We start from the raw sequence: 18,289 nt of genomic DNA on the forward strand, positions 1-18,289 counted from the left end.
TCTGCATGTCCCATTTTTCACAAGAAACGAGGCGTGCAGAGAGTTTAGGAGGCCTGCAGAGGGCAAAACCTTTTTTTAAAAAAATTACCTCTTCAAAATCTTGCTGCGTCTTATATTTTGAAAAATATGGTAATTCTCACAGGTGTTCAAGGATGATGATACCAATAAAGGACAAAATTTGTAGCTCAGGGTTGAAATGAGGGGTCCTTGGTGCTCTGGTTGTTTTCTTGCAGACGTTTCAGTACCCAAACTAGGTAACATCAATCAGTGCTAATCACTGATAAGCAGTGGATTTTGGGTTCTGTTGTTGCAGAAGTTGCCTCGGGGGCCCTGGGTGAATCTAGTAGCTATTACTCCAAACCTGAAGATGTATGAACCTCAGCCCTACCACGTGTCTTTCCCATGCGCCTTCCTTTCTCCCCTCCCGGATTAAAAGTGCCAGGCTTACGTTGCTGTCCATCATGTCTCCATCATTTCCTCCTCTTCTCATTCCCCACCCTGCCTTCTCCCTGCCAACTCATGGCTCTTAGAGGTAATGTGCCTGTTGGGTGTGTGAGTAGAGAGCCCCCTGTACTGACAGCCTGCTTAAAGTTTGTCCCCCAGAGGACATCCGGACCCGCCGAATCGTTGAGAAGTTGGCCAGGGTAGTGGCCGAAGGGGGCCCAGAAATGGAGAAGGTCGCGCTGGAAGACTGCAAGGATAACCCAGTATTCTCGTATGTTGTTTCCTGTTTCTCCACATGTAGGGTTCCCTTGGTAGGGATTGGGTCCATACTCATTACCGAAAGCTCTAAGCTTCTGGTGTTTTCCCTCTCAGTGGTTCCATCCACGGGACCTTCCTTCTCCTGCCAGGGCATATCCAGGGCCCCTTACCTCAGCCTTCCCTACTTTGGGGACCTGGAGATACATTGGTCTGCAGCCCCCTGTTCCCATCCTAAAAGCAGCCTTAAATACATCCTTCACCCTTCCTCCTTGCTTTTAGGTTCCTACACGATAAGAACAGCCCAGAATTTCTCTACTACAGAAAGAAACTGGCCGAGATGTGGAAGAAGGGCCAAGATGTAGAGGACACCACCCCTCCTCAGAAAAAAGGTGATACTAAGTTTCACAGCTTCATAAGTCATTTGCTTCGCTTTACATCAGGGTTTCCTAATCTTGGCAACTCTAAGACGTGTGGACTTCAACTCCCAGAATTCCTCAGCCAGCATGGGTAGCTGAGGAATTCCGGCCGGTGAAGTCCATGTATTTTAAAGTTGCCAAAGTTGAGAACCCCCCTGGCTTGCAGTGTTGTGATCAGCTAATCATCTTAGATTAGGTAGTGAAAATGAATGTGATAGGTTAACGAGATTGGAAGCATTTTAATTGGTTCCCCAATTAAGCATAACTTTCAAGTATATTTCTGGGTTCAATTACAGTAGTAAGTTGTGGACTACCTATACTTAGATTATACCAATTGTATTTGAAAGTTTTCTTATTAGCTAAAGAAGAATTCTGTTACACTCAACATTCATATTTTGCTTTTCCTGGTAGATTTATTATTATAGTTGGAAAAATTGAAATCCAGACCAAAATTGAGGAATAATGTCTCAGACATAGCTGCCTGTATTATAGCTTTTTTAAAAAAATATTTCTAGGCTGATTTCAAGGCAAAACATTTTCTTGCAAATTAGCAATGTGATTTGGATATCAAAAAGGGAATGTTTTGTGCTTAAAGCACACAGACGTTTAACTTGTTACATTACCAGCCTGCATCCTTTAATATGTCCTGTGCACAATTCAGACCATTAAAGTAGTAGTCATTGCAAGGAAAAATGAGGATTTAGATTGAATGAAGTAACATCTTTCCAAGCACTGCACCTTCAAAATGTTGAAAGCTGTTGTTTTATCAAATTAATTCAGGAGAGAGGTGTTGCTCAGTTTTGAATGACCATTAAATTGGAGAGTATCTTGTCATTAACGATTTGTGCTGTTTCTGTAATCCAGATGGCATTCATCAGGATAGATTAATCCTTTGCACTGAGGTTTCATTACAGCAGTGTTCTCAATCTTGGGACCTTTAAGATAGGTGGATTTCAACTCCCAGAATTCCTCAGCCAGCTATGCTGAGGATAGTTGAAGTCCACATATCTTAAAGATGCCAAGATTGAGAAAAAATGTACTACTGTATCGTTCTTGAGGGGCTCAGTGGCTAAGATGCTGAGCTTGTCGATCAGAAAGGTCGGTAGTTCGAATCCCTAGCGTCGCGTAACGGAGTGAGCTCCCGTTACTTGTCCCAGCTTCTGCCAACCTAGCAGTTCGAAAGCATGTAAAAAATGCAAGTAGAAAAATAGGAACCACTTTTGGTGGGAAGGGAACAGCGTTCCGTGTACCTTTGGCATTTAGTCATGACCACATGACCACGGAGACGTCTTTGGACAGCGCTGGCTCTTTGAAACAGAGATGAGCACCGCCCCCTAAAGTCGGGAACGATTAGCACATGTGTGTGAGGGGAAACTTTACCTTTACCTTGAGAAGCATTTCCTTGGTTTAGCAATGTAATGGAAAACCTCCAGATCACTGCCCCACCTCCAGGCTAGCCTTCTAACAGTCTTTTTTAGAGCAATGTCATAGGCTAGATCCAGTTTTTTTCCTAACTTGCATTTATAAAGAAAAAAAAAAGGGAACAAAGCAAACATTTCAACCATCCTCTTCCCACTTATTCCAACCCTTTGGGATCCTTAAAGCCAGATTAATCTTGTGACTGTTGGGTGTGTGAGTTTGGGGGCACCGTACTGACAGCCTGCTTAAAGTTTCACCCCCAGAGGATGAAGAGACCAAGGACTGTGCTGAGAAGCTGGCTCGGTTTGTGGCCGACGGGGGCCCCGTGGTGGAAATGGTTGCCCTGAAAAACCACCGAGAGAATCAGTCATTCAGGTAAAGGGGGCTGGTAAGAAGGGAGGCCCTGGCAGAGATGCCAGCTTTTCAGATTCCCAAATGATTTTTAAATGCTGAAAACCACACTTTTTTTTTTTTTGATGATCTTCGCTGGTTTCAGGGTATGTAGGGGGAAAAAAAAAAAAAAAGAGTCAGTTCCTGTTCTCCCAAATCTGGACATTTGACCAGTCAAATCTTGGTTTGATTCAGATTGAACATCTAAACCCATCCACTCTGTTTTTATGTGCATTTACTATAGATAGATAAATGATTTAAACCTGGATTTCAAGCCTGAGCCTGATTTTGTATCCCGGTGTGTCATCTTAGTTTAAATCTGATGATTTGAGCAACTTTCTGTGGAGAATATGGGAAAGAGTTCCTGAAAACGAAGTCAAGCCACAAACCTGTTTTCAGTGGGAAGTGCAAACTCCTATTGCAGTTGTCTTTATCTTCTGATGTGTTTCCCTGAAAATAAGACAGGGTCTTATTTTCTTTTGACACCCCCCCCCCCATAAGCGTTTGTCCTTATTTTCAGGGAGGTCTTATTATTTTGAGGTGCAGGAGTTGGCGAGCCTGGTCACTTCATGGCTGCTGCTGTATTTTCAACATTTTGGGGGAGGGCTTATTTTTGGGGGGAGGGCCTATTTTAGTGCATGCTCTCAAAAGCCCGATTGGGCTTATTATCCAGAAGGTGTTATTTTTGGGGAAACACGGTAAGACACTTCAGATTTGAATTTGGAAACAATGTGGAGGTGGGGCTGTATGTGTGTATTGCAGACTTGGCAATTTCTGTAATGGAAATAGGTCCACAAAAGCTAGCAGCCCTTTTCATCAAGGGGGGGGGAGAGAGAGAGAGGGAGGGAGAGGGAGAGAGAGAGAGAGAGAGAGAGAGAATATATAAGCTGTTGGGTTTATTGTCTCTGTAAATGACAGCTTGCTGGATTTATTGTCTCAGTGTCAGACCTGCCTTAGCTTGATCCTCTAAGTAAGAACGACCCTTAACTCCATCTGTTGAGAAAAGTATAGTTTACTAGAAGTCAAGTGAATTACAGTAGTGCATAGCCAGAACTGAAAAATTGCACATCAAAATCCTCAAGTCTCACTTTCCCCTCCCCAAGTTGCCTCCCGGGACTGCTCATTCCCATGTCGAATCAAATTCAAACAAGATGTTCAGGTGTAGGTTTGGTATGCAGCTTGATCCTCTAAATAAGAAGGACCCTTAACTCCATCTGTCGAGAAAGGTACAGTTTACTAGAAGTCAAGGGAATTGCAGTAGTGCATAGCCAGAACTGAAAATCACACGCCCGAATCCTCAAGTCTCACTTCAGGCGTAGATTTGTAGATTTGGGATTTGGTATGCAGCTGTTGTCTTGTTCTCAGCTAGTTAATTTTGAAGCCCATCTTGGGGAGAAACAGTGAACTTTCGTTTCCCTTGAAGCATCCTCCGTCCCATCCAACTCCCCCCCCCCCAAGGTTCATGGCAACTGATACCGAATGGTAGCGAAGTGCAAGCATGAGGTGGCAGCTAACACTCTTGTTTATTTTGTTGTATGCTTGCAGATTTTTGTACGAGCCCAATAGTTCAGGATACAAGTATTACCAGCAGAAGCTGGAGGAATTCCGGAAAGCAAACAGTGACATCGAGGGCATGCCACCAATATCAGAAGCCAACCTGAAGCGCAAGGCCTCGTCGGAAGGAGGACCTTCCTCTTCCATTTCTTCTTCCTCCTTCTCCTCCTCTTCCTCCTCCTCCTCCTCAACAGCAGTACCCACGGTTTCGCTGCCGAAGCAGGCAGCCGCATCCAGTGCGAAGAAAAAGCGGAAAAGCCGGTGGGGCCCTGAGGAGGAGAAGGTGGACTTGCCTCCTCCAGAGCTCGCTCAGCAGACACAGGAACCGTCGCCAACACCGTTGTCTGGTTAGCTCTTGTTGTGTTTTAAAGCCAGTGCAGAGCTGAGGCTTGTGAGGGGGTTGTTGTGGGGTGAGTTTTCTCACCCACCCGCCCAGTTTTGTTTCAAGCAGAGGGTAGTGCTAGAGAAGCAGCTTCATTTCATGGCTCAGTGGTTAGAGTGCAGTACTGCAGGCTACTTCTACTGACTGCCGGCTGCCTGCAATTTGGCAGTTCAAATCTCACCAGGCTGAAGGTTGACTCAGCCTTCCATCCTTCCGAGGTGGGTAAAATGAGGACCCAGATGGTTAGGGAAAATAGGCTGACTCTGTAAACCGCTTAGAAAGGGCTGCAAGGCACTGGGAAGCGGTATATAAGACTAAATGCTACTGCTAAGAAAAGGATTAGGGGGACGAAAGCCGTAGAGGTGCTGTGGTTAGAATGCAGTATTGCAAGACTAATTCTGTCAACTGCCAACAGTTCAATTCTCACCAGGTTGACTCAGCCTTCCATCCTTCCGAGGTGGGTAAAATGAGGACCCAGATTCTTGGGGGAAATAGGCTGACTCTGTAAAACTGCATAGAGAGGGCTTTAAAAGCACTGAAGCGGTATATAAGTCTAAGTGCTATTGCTATTTCACCAACACCTTTACGACTGGTTACTTACTGACCATTCAGAGTTATGACAGACCTACCGGCAGGGCTTGACTTAGGACTAGAACTGAGTTCAAAATTTCTGTCGCTAAGTGAGACAGCTGGGAAGTGAGTTTGGCCCCATTTTATCACCTTCCTTGCCACACTTGTTAAGTGAATGACAGTGGTTGTTACGCTAGTAACACAGTCATTAAGTGAATCTGCCTTCCCTCCCTCCCCCCATTGACTTTGCTTGTCAGAAGGTTGCCAAAAGGGATCACATGATGCCGGGTCACAGCAACCGTCATAAATGTGAGTCAGTTGCCAGGCATCTGAATTTTGATCATCACACACACACACACACACCCTGACCATGGGGATGCTGCAACGGTCACAAGTGTGAAAGATGGTCATAAGACTTTTTTTTTCCCAGCGGCATTGTAATATTGGATGGTCACTAAATGAACTGTTGTAAGTCGAGGACTGCCTTGTACCTTGAGGCAGCTTACAACCTAGATTTGAAGTTCTGACGGTTGGGGGGGGGGTGTCATGTGGTTGAACTTTACCAAGGTTGGAGACCCCTGCCCTAGAGGATAGGGTGGTTTAAAGCATCCGTAGTTGGGGAGATGGGTCCAGTGGAGGAGCAAATAAACTCTTCTAATCCTCATTTCTTCTCCAGTCCAGGACCTCAAGGGACTTGGCTACGAGAAGGGGAAGCCAGTTGGATTGGTAGGTGTGACGGAGCTTTCAGACGCGCAGAAAAAGCAGCTGAAGGAGCAGCAAGAGGTAAATTTAAAATCACATTATTGTATACGCTTGTCGGGGCCACTGCATTCTTTAGCTTTTGTGCTGCCGCCATCCAGTTTTCTGTGCATTGGTCTAGCCGTTAAGACACAGACTCCAAGCTAGGGACCTGAGTTCTAACACCACTTTAGGTATGAAAGATGCACTAGAACTCACAGTCTCCTGCTGGCTGACCCAAAGTCACCCAGACACCCGTAAAAGCCGTAAAAGTCAGCTGGATGACTTTGGGCTGGTCATTCTCTCTCGGTCCAACTCACCTCACAGGGTTGCTGTGGAGAAAGTTAAGAGGTGGAAGGTGTGTTGGATATATTTACTGCCTTCAATTATAGTAAAAATCATAAAAGGGATTAAAATAAAGATGATAGATACATGATAGATAGATAGATAGATAGATAGATAGATAGATAGATAGATAGATAGATAGATAGATAGATAGATAGATAGATAGATAGATAGATATGGAAGATAGATAGATGATAGATAGATAGATAGATGATAGATAGATAGATAGATAGATAGATAGATAGATAGATAGATAGATAGATAGATGATAGATAGATAGATAGATAGATATGGATGGATAGATGGATGGATAAATGATAGATATATGATAGAGAGAGAGATGGATGGATAGAAAGGATGGATAGTAGATGATAGATAGAGGGATGGATGGATGGATAGGTGATAGATGGATAGATAGATGATAGAGAGAGATGGATGGATGGATAGATAAATGATAGATGAGAGAGACAGACGGATGGATAGAGATAGATAGATAGATAGATAGATAGATAGATAGATAGATAGATAGGATGGATAGACAGATACACAGCAAGAGAAAGATAGATACAGAGATAAATAGATGCAGAGATAGTATAAAACTGTGATGGAGAACCTATGGCACTCATGTGTGCGCCGGCCAGCTGATTTTTCGTTCCTGAACATAACAAAGAATGTTCTTCCTGCATCAGCTAAAAAAACCTCAGATTGCCCAAGGATCTGCTGATCACAGTTCTACAGAGGAATTATTGAATCTGTCATTTGTACCTCAGTAACTGCGGTTTGGCAGGATAGGTACAGACTTTAAAGGATAGCTAATTAGCCATCAATACCGTGTTTCCCTGAAAATGACAGGATCTTATTTTCTTTTGACCCACGAAATAAGCATTTGGCCTTATTTTCGGGGAGGTCTTGTTATTTTTGAGGTGCAGGAGACGGCGAGCATGGCCACCTCATGGCTGCTGCTGCGTTGCAATATTTTCAGGGAGGGCTTATTTTAGCACATGCGCTCAAAAGCCAGATTGGGCTTATTATCCAGGGAGGGCTTATTTTCAGGGAAATAGGGTAGACACATAGACATTGACTACATCCATAGAATATGCAGAAGAGGCAACCAACCAGTCCAAAAGAGGATAAAAAGGCTCCATCACCTCTACCAGTAATGAGCACTGAGATCAGTATGGCTTAACTCCAAGGTTAACTTCAGAGCAACAATCAAGTAAGCAATACCCCAATCAAGAAACGGCCAAAGAGCCATCCGTAAACAGCCCAACCGCCACCCCCAACAACACAGAGAGCCCAAACACCAGAATATAATCTGACAACAAACAGCACTCCTTACTACAGTACCACTGATGATGTTACCTGGTTAGGGTAATGAAATGTCTGCAAGAAAACAATCAAGCTCAGAAATCACCAACGATCTCTCAGGGTGTCAACCCTGAGCCACAAATTATTCTCCTTTATGATCTTGACAGTGTTGGAGAACCTTTTTGGCACCGAGTGCCGAAATGGGAGCGTGCGCTGGTGGGAGAGCGCCAACAACCGGAAGAGCAGCTCCCTGGTGCGCGCGTGCGGGAGTGCCCGTAAATGGAAGACCAGTCCACTGGCACGTGCATGCAGTTGAGCTTTCAGTTTCCAGCGCATGGATGCACACTGGTCTGCTTCTGGTTCTCCCCCGCCTGCGCGTGCTCCCACTCGGTGCCGAAAAGTTTCACCCACACTGGCATATATATCACGTAATCTTGCAAATCAGCCATGGGAAATTCTCATGCGCTCCCACATGTGCAAAGACCAGCTAACCGGCGCGCATGTGCATGCTAGAACCTAGAAGAGCAACAGGTGATGACTGGCATGCCTGGAGAGATGGCTCTGCATGGCACTTCCAGCACGCATGCCATAGGTTCTCAGTGACGGATCTATATCTATTGTATCTATCGCTTTGTTGTTTGTACGCCGAGAGCTTATGCACCGGAAACAAATTCCTTGTGTGTCCAACCACTCTTGGCCAATAAAGAATTCTACCCTATTCTACAGATGCAGCAAATGTACGACATGATCATGAAGCACAAACAGGCCATGCAGGAGATGCAGATAATGTGGGAGAAGACAGTCAAAGATCACCAGTCCGGTTACGACAGCGATGAGGAAATCGACAATGAGCTGGGCACGTGGGAGCACCAGCTGAGGCGCATGGAGATGGACAAGACCCGTGGTTAGTACTTAGAGGGGAGGAGACGGGGAAGACTTTGTGTCCATCTTGATCTGGACAATACAGGTAGCCCTTGACTTGCAACCAGGATTGACCCTGGAAGTACGGTCATAAGTTATGCTTGTTGTTATTTGGGTCACTATGTGATAGTGCCCTACATTATGACTTTTTTCATGGCAGTTGTTAAGCAAATCCATTGTCTTCAACAGATGGGGTGTTTTTTTTGCCGGAAACTGAAAATAAACTAGATGTCAGAGTTTCCAAATAGCATCCAAAAGTAAATCAGAATCCAAGGCAAAGTACTGTGCAAAGTTCCAATTTATTAAGAGAGCCACGTTGGCACATCTGGGAAAACCCAAATCTGAAAGCTGCCCAGTTTTCCCCACCTAGTTGAAAGTTCAAGATCTTGCCTCCCACACCCAGCAGTCCATCACATGGTCCAATCTCCCATGCTGGCAGCTTCCACCTATCCAGTTCCGGTCAGGTGCAGAGGTGCAGAGACAAAGGATGACCTTGGCTTTCTAGAAAGAATGTTGTTATGGCTATATAGTAGGTAACTTCTACAATCCCCCCTCCCATTTTCCCACAGTAGGAAAAGACATAGTAGAATAATAGAAAGTGTGGCAGGCCAAAGATCCAAAAGAAAGCTGCAGGCCTGACACTACATGATCCTCATAATCATTTTCAACCCTTACATTTTATGAATTTTCCCAACGCTTATTCTAACTTTTAATCATGTCACCCTTCATTAAAAAAACATTTTCTTTCTATCCTACCTAACTTCTGCCATGTTTCCCTGAAAATAAGACATGGTCTTAGTTTCTTTTGATCTCCAAAATAAGCACTTGGGCTTATTTTCGGGGAGGTCTTATTATTTTTTAGATGCAGGAGGCAGCAGGCGTGGTCCTTTCATGGCTGCTGCTGTGTTGCAGTATTTTCAGGGAGGGCTTATTTTAGCGTATGCACTCAAAAGCCCTATTGGGCTTATTATCCGAGGAGGTCTTATTTTCGGGGAAACTGGATAGTCATGTCACCTACCTAAAAAAAAGAAAGGAAAGAGAAAGAAAAAGAAAAGCAAATCAGAACAACAACAGAGAAAAGAGAAATCATCTATCCATCATCTCTTGCCTGCTTCAGTACTTTAATTGCTATGTTTTTATTTTTTTTACTTGCCTCTCATATTCTGCCTGGTCTTTTTTTCAGAATGGGCGGAGCAGCTGACTCAAATGGGCCGAGGAAAACATTTCATTGGAGATTTTCTGCCACCTGATGAGCTTGAGAAGTTTATGGAAACCTTCAAAGCTCTGAAGGTAAAATGTTTAGTGTTCTTCTCTTTAGGACAGCTTATACACATGCAGAGTGATTGAATGTTTCTTGAGGAGGAAGAGGAGGATGGGGGAGGAGGAAGAGGATCTGTGTTCCTGTTTGAAAAAAAACCTGGGCCATACATTAGATATATGCAGCAGGCAAAACAATTTCAAAAGGAGGTTTGCTCCAAATGGGTTGACATTCAAATCAAAAGAATATCTGTTGAAACTAAAAATATTGGCAGCACAGCTGGAACAGCATTTAAGCCTCAAAGAGGCCCCTTCAAACTTAGAAATGTTTCAGATTCAGAATGTTTTCTACCTCCTGGCTGTGCATGTTCACATCAGAAAGCACAGCCACAAAAAAATGATATGATATAGGATATAGTCAAATAAAGGAGGGATAATGATAATAACTTGTGTGTATATATATATATATATGTGTGTGTGTGTGTGTGTGTGTGTGTATGGGTACAATATAAGGAAATGAGATGTAAATTGTAAACAGTGATTTGGAAAGAAGATAGAAAACTTTGTTATTAAATATTATGGATGTTTAGCTAGAATAGGACATAAGGATTTAGTGTCATTGGAGGATTTTAGAAATAATAAATGAAATGCCAGTATGTGGTTATGTATTAAATCTTGGTATATTTTATGATGAAGGACGGTTAAACAATTATAGTAAAATGAAATGGAGGTATGATGACGGTAACATGTATAAATATCTGAGTTAAAATACTTAATATGAATTATGCTTGATGACTGTGGAAGAGATGCATGAAAATCTTTTGTAACCAACTGATACACTTTCTACAGTATGTAAAGAAGGAAGATTTTATGTGTTGTGCTTGTTTTGAAAATAAAAAATAAAAAAACTTGAATAATAAAAAAAAAGAAAGCACAGCGACAAAACTGGGAAAGGAGCAAAGAAGGATAACCAAAAGTAATCGGAGATTTCCTAAGGCACCACCTTCTAGAGAAATCCAAAACCGTTCAGAGCTTTGCAGTCCGGAAATCATCATCATCATCTTCGTTTAATGACTCCATAATCCCTTGCGGAATGGCGTCTGGGCAACTGAATGGAGCTAGTAGGGTGTTTAGTGACCAGATGCTCTTCCTGTTGCCATTGTGGAGTTTTCTTCAGCAGATATATTCTCATTGTGCCCAGAGAGAGAAATATCTGCCTCTACCTAGGATTGAACTCATAGACTCCTGATTGTGAGGCGAGAGCTCCCAACTCTAGGCCACCACACCACTCCAGCTTTGCAGTCTGGAAATAGTTAAAATTTCCAGGGAATAAAATGATTCCCTGGAGAATACTCTTTTATCCTCCTGCTCTAATAGTAATTGAGCTGAAGGGTTGTCCCCCCCAAAAATCCCGCCAAGATGTAGAAGACCCACTAAAGTGTCACTGCCTCCAAATAGGTGGCCTTGGCCTTTGAAAGAGGACTAAAAAAGGTCGTGGAGGACATATCATTTTTCAGCCACAGTGACAGCCTGGAACAGCGTTTCTCAGTCTTGACAACTGGAAGAGGTGCGGACGTCAACTCCCAGAATTCTTTGCTGGCTGGAGAATTCTGGGAATTGAAGTCCACATTTCTTTAAATTGTTACAGTTGAGAAACGTTCTGAAGCATATTCTCATGCATGGTTTCTTTTTAAACTCTTGTTTTCTTCCTCCACAGGAAGGCCGTGAGCCTGATTATTCCGAATACAAAGAATTTAAGCTGACTGTGGAAAACATAGGTTACCAGATGCTGATGAAAATGGGCTGGAAGGAAGGGGATGGTCTGGGATCTGATGGTCAGGGTATCAAAGCTCCTGTTAACAAGTAGGTGTCTGATCCCTCTTTTGTTATTTCTTGATTTTTTGTGGGGTGGGGTGGGGTGGTGGAATCCTTTCATTTTCCTCTGCTCAGAAACACACAGAGCAGCGAACAAGTTAGAAAACTTAAGTTAAAAAAACCCAAAATATATAGAACACCAGTGTAGAAAGAAGACATTTATAAAATTGATAGAATAAACTCTACTTTTTATATAACATCACCAGCATGTGCTTTCTGATACAACGTATTGGCTTAGCAGCCGAAGGTCCACGTCATTTAGAATAATTTGCTTTTCACATGTTTGGTTGCAGAGAGGTGAGAATCAGGAATGTTTTCAGCAGATGGTAGAGAGGAGAAGCTGCAGAGGGAAAAAAACAAAATAAGCATCTCTTTTTTTTTTCATCTCTGTATTCATGTGGTCAGACTGAATGACATTGTCAGAAGGAATGTTTGCTTCCTTCTGTGAAACAGACAGGAAGGAGTCAGAGGTAGCGTCACATTTGCCATATGCACTGCCATGAGCCTGCCTATCAGTGGCCATTCTAGATCAGGGCTATCAAACTCCTGGCCCGCAGGCCGGATATATCACACAGTGGCCACGCCCATGCTCAGTTTAGCAAGGGGGGGGAGAGTGCCGGTGTGTCACATGACGCCGCTGTGATGATGTGAGTTTGACACTCCTGTTCTAGATAATCTGCTTGGAAGGAATGGAATTAGAATATGGAATGGAATAGAATAGTGTTTTTCAACCACTGTGCTGCGGCACACTAGTATGCCGTGACATAGTATAAGGTGTGCCGTGGGAGAATTACTTTATATATAGTCAATATAGGCACAGAGTTAAATTTTTTTAACATTTTCTAATGGTGGTGTGCCTCGTGATTTTTTTCATGAAAAAAGTGTGCCTTTGCACAAAAAAGGTTGAAAAACACTGGAATAGAATAGAAGAACAGAACAGAATAGAATAGAATAGAAGGGAGTTGAATTAGAATAATTTTATTGTCACTTTAAATGTACACTAATCAGCATACATTAAAATGAAATTCCGTTGCATACAGCTCTCATACAGCTAACCTGCTGGTGACCTGCTAACCCCTTCTCATACCAGAGTCACTATGAATGCTCTCTTTTTTTAAGGGGTGAGGGAAGACTGGATCATGATTGGGATGGATCTGGCAGTCATAAGTTTTGGTTTGGTAGCAAAGTTTCCCAGTGTAGAAAATATATATATATATATATATATTTTCAGGTCATCCTTGACTTATTGACTCTAATTGATCCCAGAATAATGGTCAAAAAGTTGCCTGTCATTAAATGGGTCATCACACGTCTGCGCCCAATTTTAGAACTTTTTTTTGCAGTAGATGAACCACCAGAGTCATTAATTAAGCATTGTAGTCATTAAGTGAATCGTTGTCCGCAGTGGGTTGGGTTTTTTTTTTTTTTTTTTTGCTGGAAATAAGTTTTTTCTGGCAAACCAAAACCCCATTGTAGATTGTAGTCACATAACACGGAAGGCTGCAAATAGCCATAAATGTGGTCCACTTGCCAAGCACCCAGAGTACAGCAGGGCCCAATTGTTGGAATGCCAAATCTGGGTAGCCCTGGAGAGGTCCGTCATAATTTTAAATGGTCACTAAGTGGCTGGGTGAAAGTTGAGGACAGAGGTGGTATTCTACCGTTTTGGACCAGTTCCCTTGCCCCCCGCTCTATGGCATCCCATTTAGGCCCTTTTTTTTTTTACAAAAGCGCATATGCGCGCACTTATGTTTGCGCACCTATAGGAAAGGTAAGTAAATACCACCCCTGGTCGAGGATTGCCTGTATTCTGTTGGATTTTTACCTCAAATTTCATAAAGTTGCTCAGGGAGGTGTATATAGCTGCCCCCTTCTATTTCCCCCCCACAATAATTCTGTGAGATAATTGGGTAGAGAAACAAACGACTGGCCCAAAATCCCCCAGTGAGTTGAGGAGGGAACTGGGACCACACCCTAATAACCCAATAATCTTATTTTTGGGGGGAACACAGTATTATTAATTATATTTATTACTTTTAGCAAGCTTATATAATTCTAATAATAGTACAAACATTTATGCTAAATTGAAATCTTCCATTATCTGTTTATTCAACTTATAATCCTTCATTATTTGATTATTCAGTATGTCAATGTTATTTTTATGTCAATTACCATATTCTGCATATCATACATTTTAATACGAGTAAAGTATTTTTAATCATATTTGTTAAATTTAGCAAACATACAAATATTCATATTGATTCGTATTGAATCATATCATAATATTTCTGTATTTATTTAATCAATAGTTCGATATATTATTTTTATGCCAGGCACCATATTATTTAAGTATACTTAGTAATACCATCATTCAAATTCTAATTTCCCCTCTTATTATTACATACTTCTCCTTATTATATAAAAATGTGTATTTTATTAATCCTCAAAGCAAAACTCACTTAACAAATGTCTCGCTTAGCAATGGAAATTTTGGGCTCCGTTGTGGTCATAAGATAAGGACTACCTGTAATAAGGTATAAGGACCCCTACCTTGGGAAGAGGTTGGATTAGAAGACCTCCATAGTCCCCTCCAGCCCTATGATTCTATGGTTTTAATCCGCCCTGTTTTAAAAGGCCTGGTCTAAGGCAGCTTCCTCATATCCATGCACAAGAAGTAAACACAGCTCTTTCCCAACTAGGGGGGTGACGGCTGTGGATGGAGCGGGGTTTGGAATCGACCGTCCTGCTGATTTGTCCAAGGATGACGATGAGTACGAGGCCTTTCGGAAGAGGATGATGTTGGCCTACAGATTCCGGCCCAACCCACTGGTGAGAAGCCCCGCCCCTTGGGGCCCTTTTTCTCATGTCAGAAATGACGCTTATGCAATTGATTTCTATCCGAAGTGGGTTGGAGATAAATCTGAACAGTCTTTTTGAAATAACCTAGCACTTAGACATATATACCACTTCATACCGCTTTACAGCCCTCTCTAAGCAGTTTACAGAGTCAGCTTTTTGTTCCCTGAACAAGCTGGGTCCTCTTTTATCGACCTTGGAAGGAGGGAAGGCTGAGTCAATCTTGAGCCAATGTCAATCATCCCATTTGCCACATTCAACAAAAGAAAGCTCTTTAAATTAACCAAGAAGAAAAATCCATCTAGGCATGGCAGAAGCAAAGTCAGTTCTGGATTTTCCCATGAAAACCCACATAGGTAACTCCCCTTTTCCCTCCAGGCCACCCACAGTTCATAGTTCAACAATTGAGTTCAGTTCTTTGCTTTGGGAAAAGCTCTCTGCTTCGATCAAAATATTCTTCCTCACTTGGCCTTGTTAGATAACATCTCTCTCCAGCAACAGACAGTTCACTGACATTCCATAGCCTCCTCCACCCTTAGGAATTCACCACCCTCCTCCCATCACTCTTTGGCAAAGCAGGTACAGGTAACTATGGAGTTGAGTCAGGTTTGACTGCGGGTCAGGATCGAACTCCAGGCTGTGGGCAGAGTGAGCCTGCATTACTGCATTCTAAGCATTGCACCACCAGGGCAGACAAGGGCAGGCATGAACTTTTAATTTCTTGACATTTGACGCTGAAAATGTCAGGACAGTCTGTTTTCATTGGCATTTCCTGATCTGAGTTGCCTTTATTGAAGGAGCTATTTGAACAGGTTGCTTGCTTCACTGTAACTGATTGACTATATTCTATTGACTATATTTATATGGACTGATTGACTATATATTCTATTTTATTTTATACTAGCCGATAACCCGGCGTTGCAGAGGTATTTATTTATAGGGGGAAAATATCCAGACCAAACATAATTTCTAAAGTTGGATTTTCCCCCTTACCAGAAGGAGCCATCTTGTGGAATACTGTGAAGCTGTTGGCAACTCCACTGCACTATACAGTAGAATCTATTTTACAGCAGTACAGTAGAAGCCATTTTAAGGCACAACAGGCTGTATCTTAGCAGAACACACACCCCTAAGGGTGTCTTACCCCCCACAATATTTTTCTCCCGTGTGTAAGTCATCTGTGTACCAAGTTTGGTTGAAATTGCTCAAGGTGTTCCAGAGTTTTGATGGAACGAACACACACACACAAACCTTTTTGTATAGAGAGATTCTATTCAAGACACTTTGCAGCACCTTTTGTAAGGATTATTTTACCAAACATCAAAATAAGATTAATCACTGAAAATGTTGTATCCATTTACTCTGCAAAAAGAATTCATGTCAGAATATTTAGGAAGGAGATCCTGCTAGTGGGATCTATCCTGATCTGTTATAGAGAAGATGGCTTCCCCTTACGATGCCAGGCAGCTAGCCCAACTTTTCTTTTTCCAAAAACTCCATTCTGTTCTCACACAATGTGTTTGCTAGTTTATTTAAATCTCATTTGAGAAATCCTTCAAACGTACAGTAAATCTTCAAAACTTCATGTAGCCATTTTCTCTCTCTGTAGCTCAGCTTTTATTTAATCTCGCATATATAACACAACATTAAGTCCATGTTAACTGTGGGAACAGTAAAAATAGCAGCAGTTGTGAAAAGTTATTATAGAACATGCAAACAACAGTTCTAAATGCAACACCAAAAGCAGCAGGTTGCACAACAGCTGCTCTTCTTCATTCTTGGAATGAAACTTGAGGTAATCCTCAACTTACAACCATTTGTTTAATTACCAGTACCAGTTTTTGTTGGGACCTGGAGTTTGCTTCCTTTCTTGGGAAGCCTAGGTCAGAACAGGCAGAATGTCCTTGACTCTCAGAGAAAGGAATGTGGCGCAGTGGTTAGGGTGTAGTACTGCAGGCCACTTCAGCTGACTGTTATCTGCAGTTCAGCGGTTCTAATCTCACCGGCTCAAGGTTGACTCAGCCTTCCATCCTTCTGAGGTGGGTAAAATGAGGACCCAGACTGTGGGGGCGATATGCTGACTCTGTAAACTGCTGAGAGAGGGCTGAAAGCCCTATGAAGCGGTATATAAGTCTAACTGCTATTGCTATTGCTATTGTGACTATATATCTCCCATACTAGTCTATATACCGTATTTTTCGGAGTATAAAACGCCCCAGAGTATAAGACACACAAGATTTTGAAGAGGTAATTTTTTTTTAAAAAAAAAAGGTTTTTGAACTCTGCTGACCTCCTAAACCCTCTGCACCTCTCATTTTTTGTGAAAAATGGGGCATGCAGAGTTTGAGAGGCCTGCAAAGTGTTCCTGGGGGCGGGGGGGGGGGGGCAAAAACAAGCAAAAAACGGTCCATTTTTCGCCAAAGAAACCTGTTTTTTGCCAGAAAAAAAGAGCATGCATAGCCTTTAGGAGGCTTGTAGAGTGCTTCGTTTGTGGGGTGGAGCAAAAACAGCCCATTTTTCGCTTGGTTTTGCCTTCCCCAAGAGCACTTTGCAGGCCTCCTAAACCCTCTGTACATCCATTTTTGTGAAGAGGCGGGGTTTCAAGAGGCCAAAAATGCTGTATTCAGTGTATAAGACGCTCACATATTTTCACCCTTTTTTTGGGGGGGGGAGGTGCGTCTTATATTCAGAAAAATAAATATGGCAAGCGTGAAGATCCCATGTCCAATATAGCTTCCAGGCCTGACAATTATCTCTTCCCAGTGGGAATTCAAGTACACGAGACACATTGCCCCATTCAACATCAAGAAGGTTCCCTCAGTTTCCCAGAGGTCCTTCTTCAAGATGAAATTCCATGCAGTCTGCATTCAATCTAGCAAAAAGGATAGAGAGATTGGGATAGTCCTTGGGAGACCTTTTCAGGAAAATGGTGATGGGAGGGATGGCAGCAGAATTTAAGACAGCCGGGACTCCCTCTGGAAATTTTTAAAATTGGGTTGGCCACCAATTACTGTATTTTTCAGAGTATAAGACGCTCCGAAGTACACACCTAGCTTTTGGGGAGGAAAAGATGGGACGGGATCTGCTTCTGCCTCCCAGCAGTTTGCCTCCTTGTAACAAACAGCAAACAGTACAGACAATGTACACTGTTTGTGGTGTTACCTTTCAGACTATATTTGTACAGATGCTGTTAAAATTGACATGGCTTTCTGGAAGTATACTTATTCTCTGCTATTTAAAAGAAGATACAAAAGTACTGAGCCTGTTCAGATCAAGCATTTATTTTAAAAAGCTTCTTCATTTTGCTAAGTTGTCTAGAACAATAATAAAGCAGTCCTTAAAAAATAAGTCTAATAATTTGAACATTCTATAGGCATTTGTAGTTATTGACTTACTTCGTTACAGCAAACAGAAAACAGCCTGATTAGCACAAGAAAAAAAAAATCTGCTTCTGCCTCCCAGCAATTTGCCTTGTAGCAAACAGCAAGTTTCACTTTCAATTTAAGCGCCTCCCGATCATCAGCTGTTTCAGGCTGCAGGGATTGCCATAGCCCAT

The 18,289-nt window shown here is 42.5% G+C and overlaps 1 protein-coding gene across 1 annotated transcript in view; it reads left to right on the forward strand.

The window, feature by feature from the left end:
* SUGP1 (SURP and G-patch domain containing 1) overlaps nt 1-18,289 on the forward strand; it is a 29,291-nt gene that overhangs the window by 9,221 nt on the left and 1,781 nt on the right. The window contains exons 5-13 of the mRNA XM_032214655.1: nt 592-715; nt 982-1,091; nt 2,789-2,912; nt 4,473-4,828; nt 6,110-6,216; nt 8,551-8,728; nt 9,929-10,035; nt 11,720-11,865; nt 14,577-14,706. Coding sequence (XP_032070546.1) covers nt 592-715; nt 982-1,091; nt 2,789-2,912; nt 4,473-4,828; nt 6,110-6,216; nt 8,551-8,728; nt 9,929-10,035; nt 11,720-11,865; nt 14,577-14,706 — 1,382 coding nt within the window. The remainder of the gene's footprint in view (nt 1-591; nt 716-981; nt 1,092-2,788; nt 2,913-4,472; nt 4,829-6,109; nt 6,217-8,550; nt 8,729-9,928; nt 10,036-11,719; nt 11,866-14,576; nt 14,707-18,289) is intronic.

Source organism: Thamnophis elegans, chromosome 1, assembly GCF_009769535.1.
Source record: "Thamnophis elegans isolate rThaEle1 chromosome 1, rThaEle1.pri, whole genome shotgun sequence".
Lineage (NCBI taxonomy): Eukaryota > Metazoa > Chordata > Lepidosauria > Squamata > Colubridae > Thamnophis > Thamnophis elegans.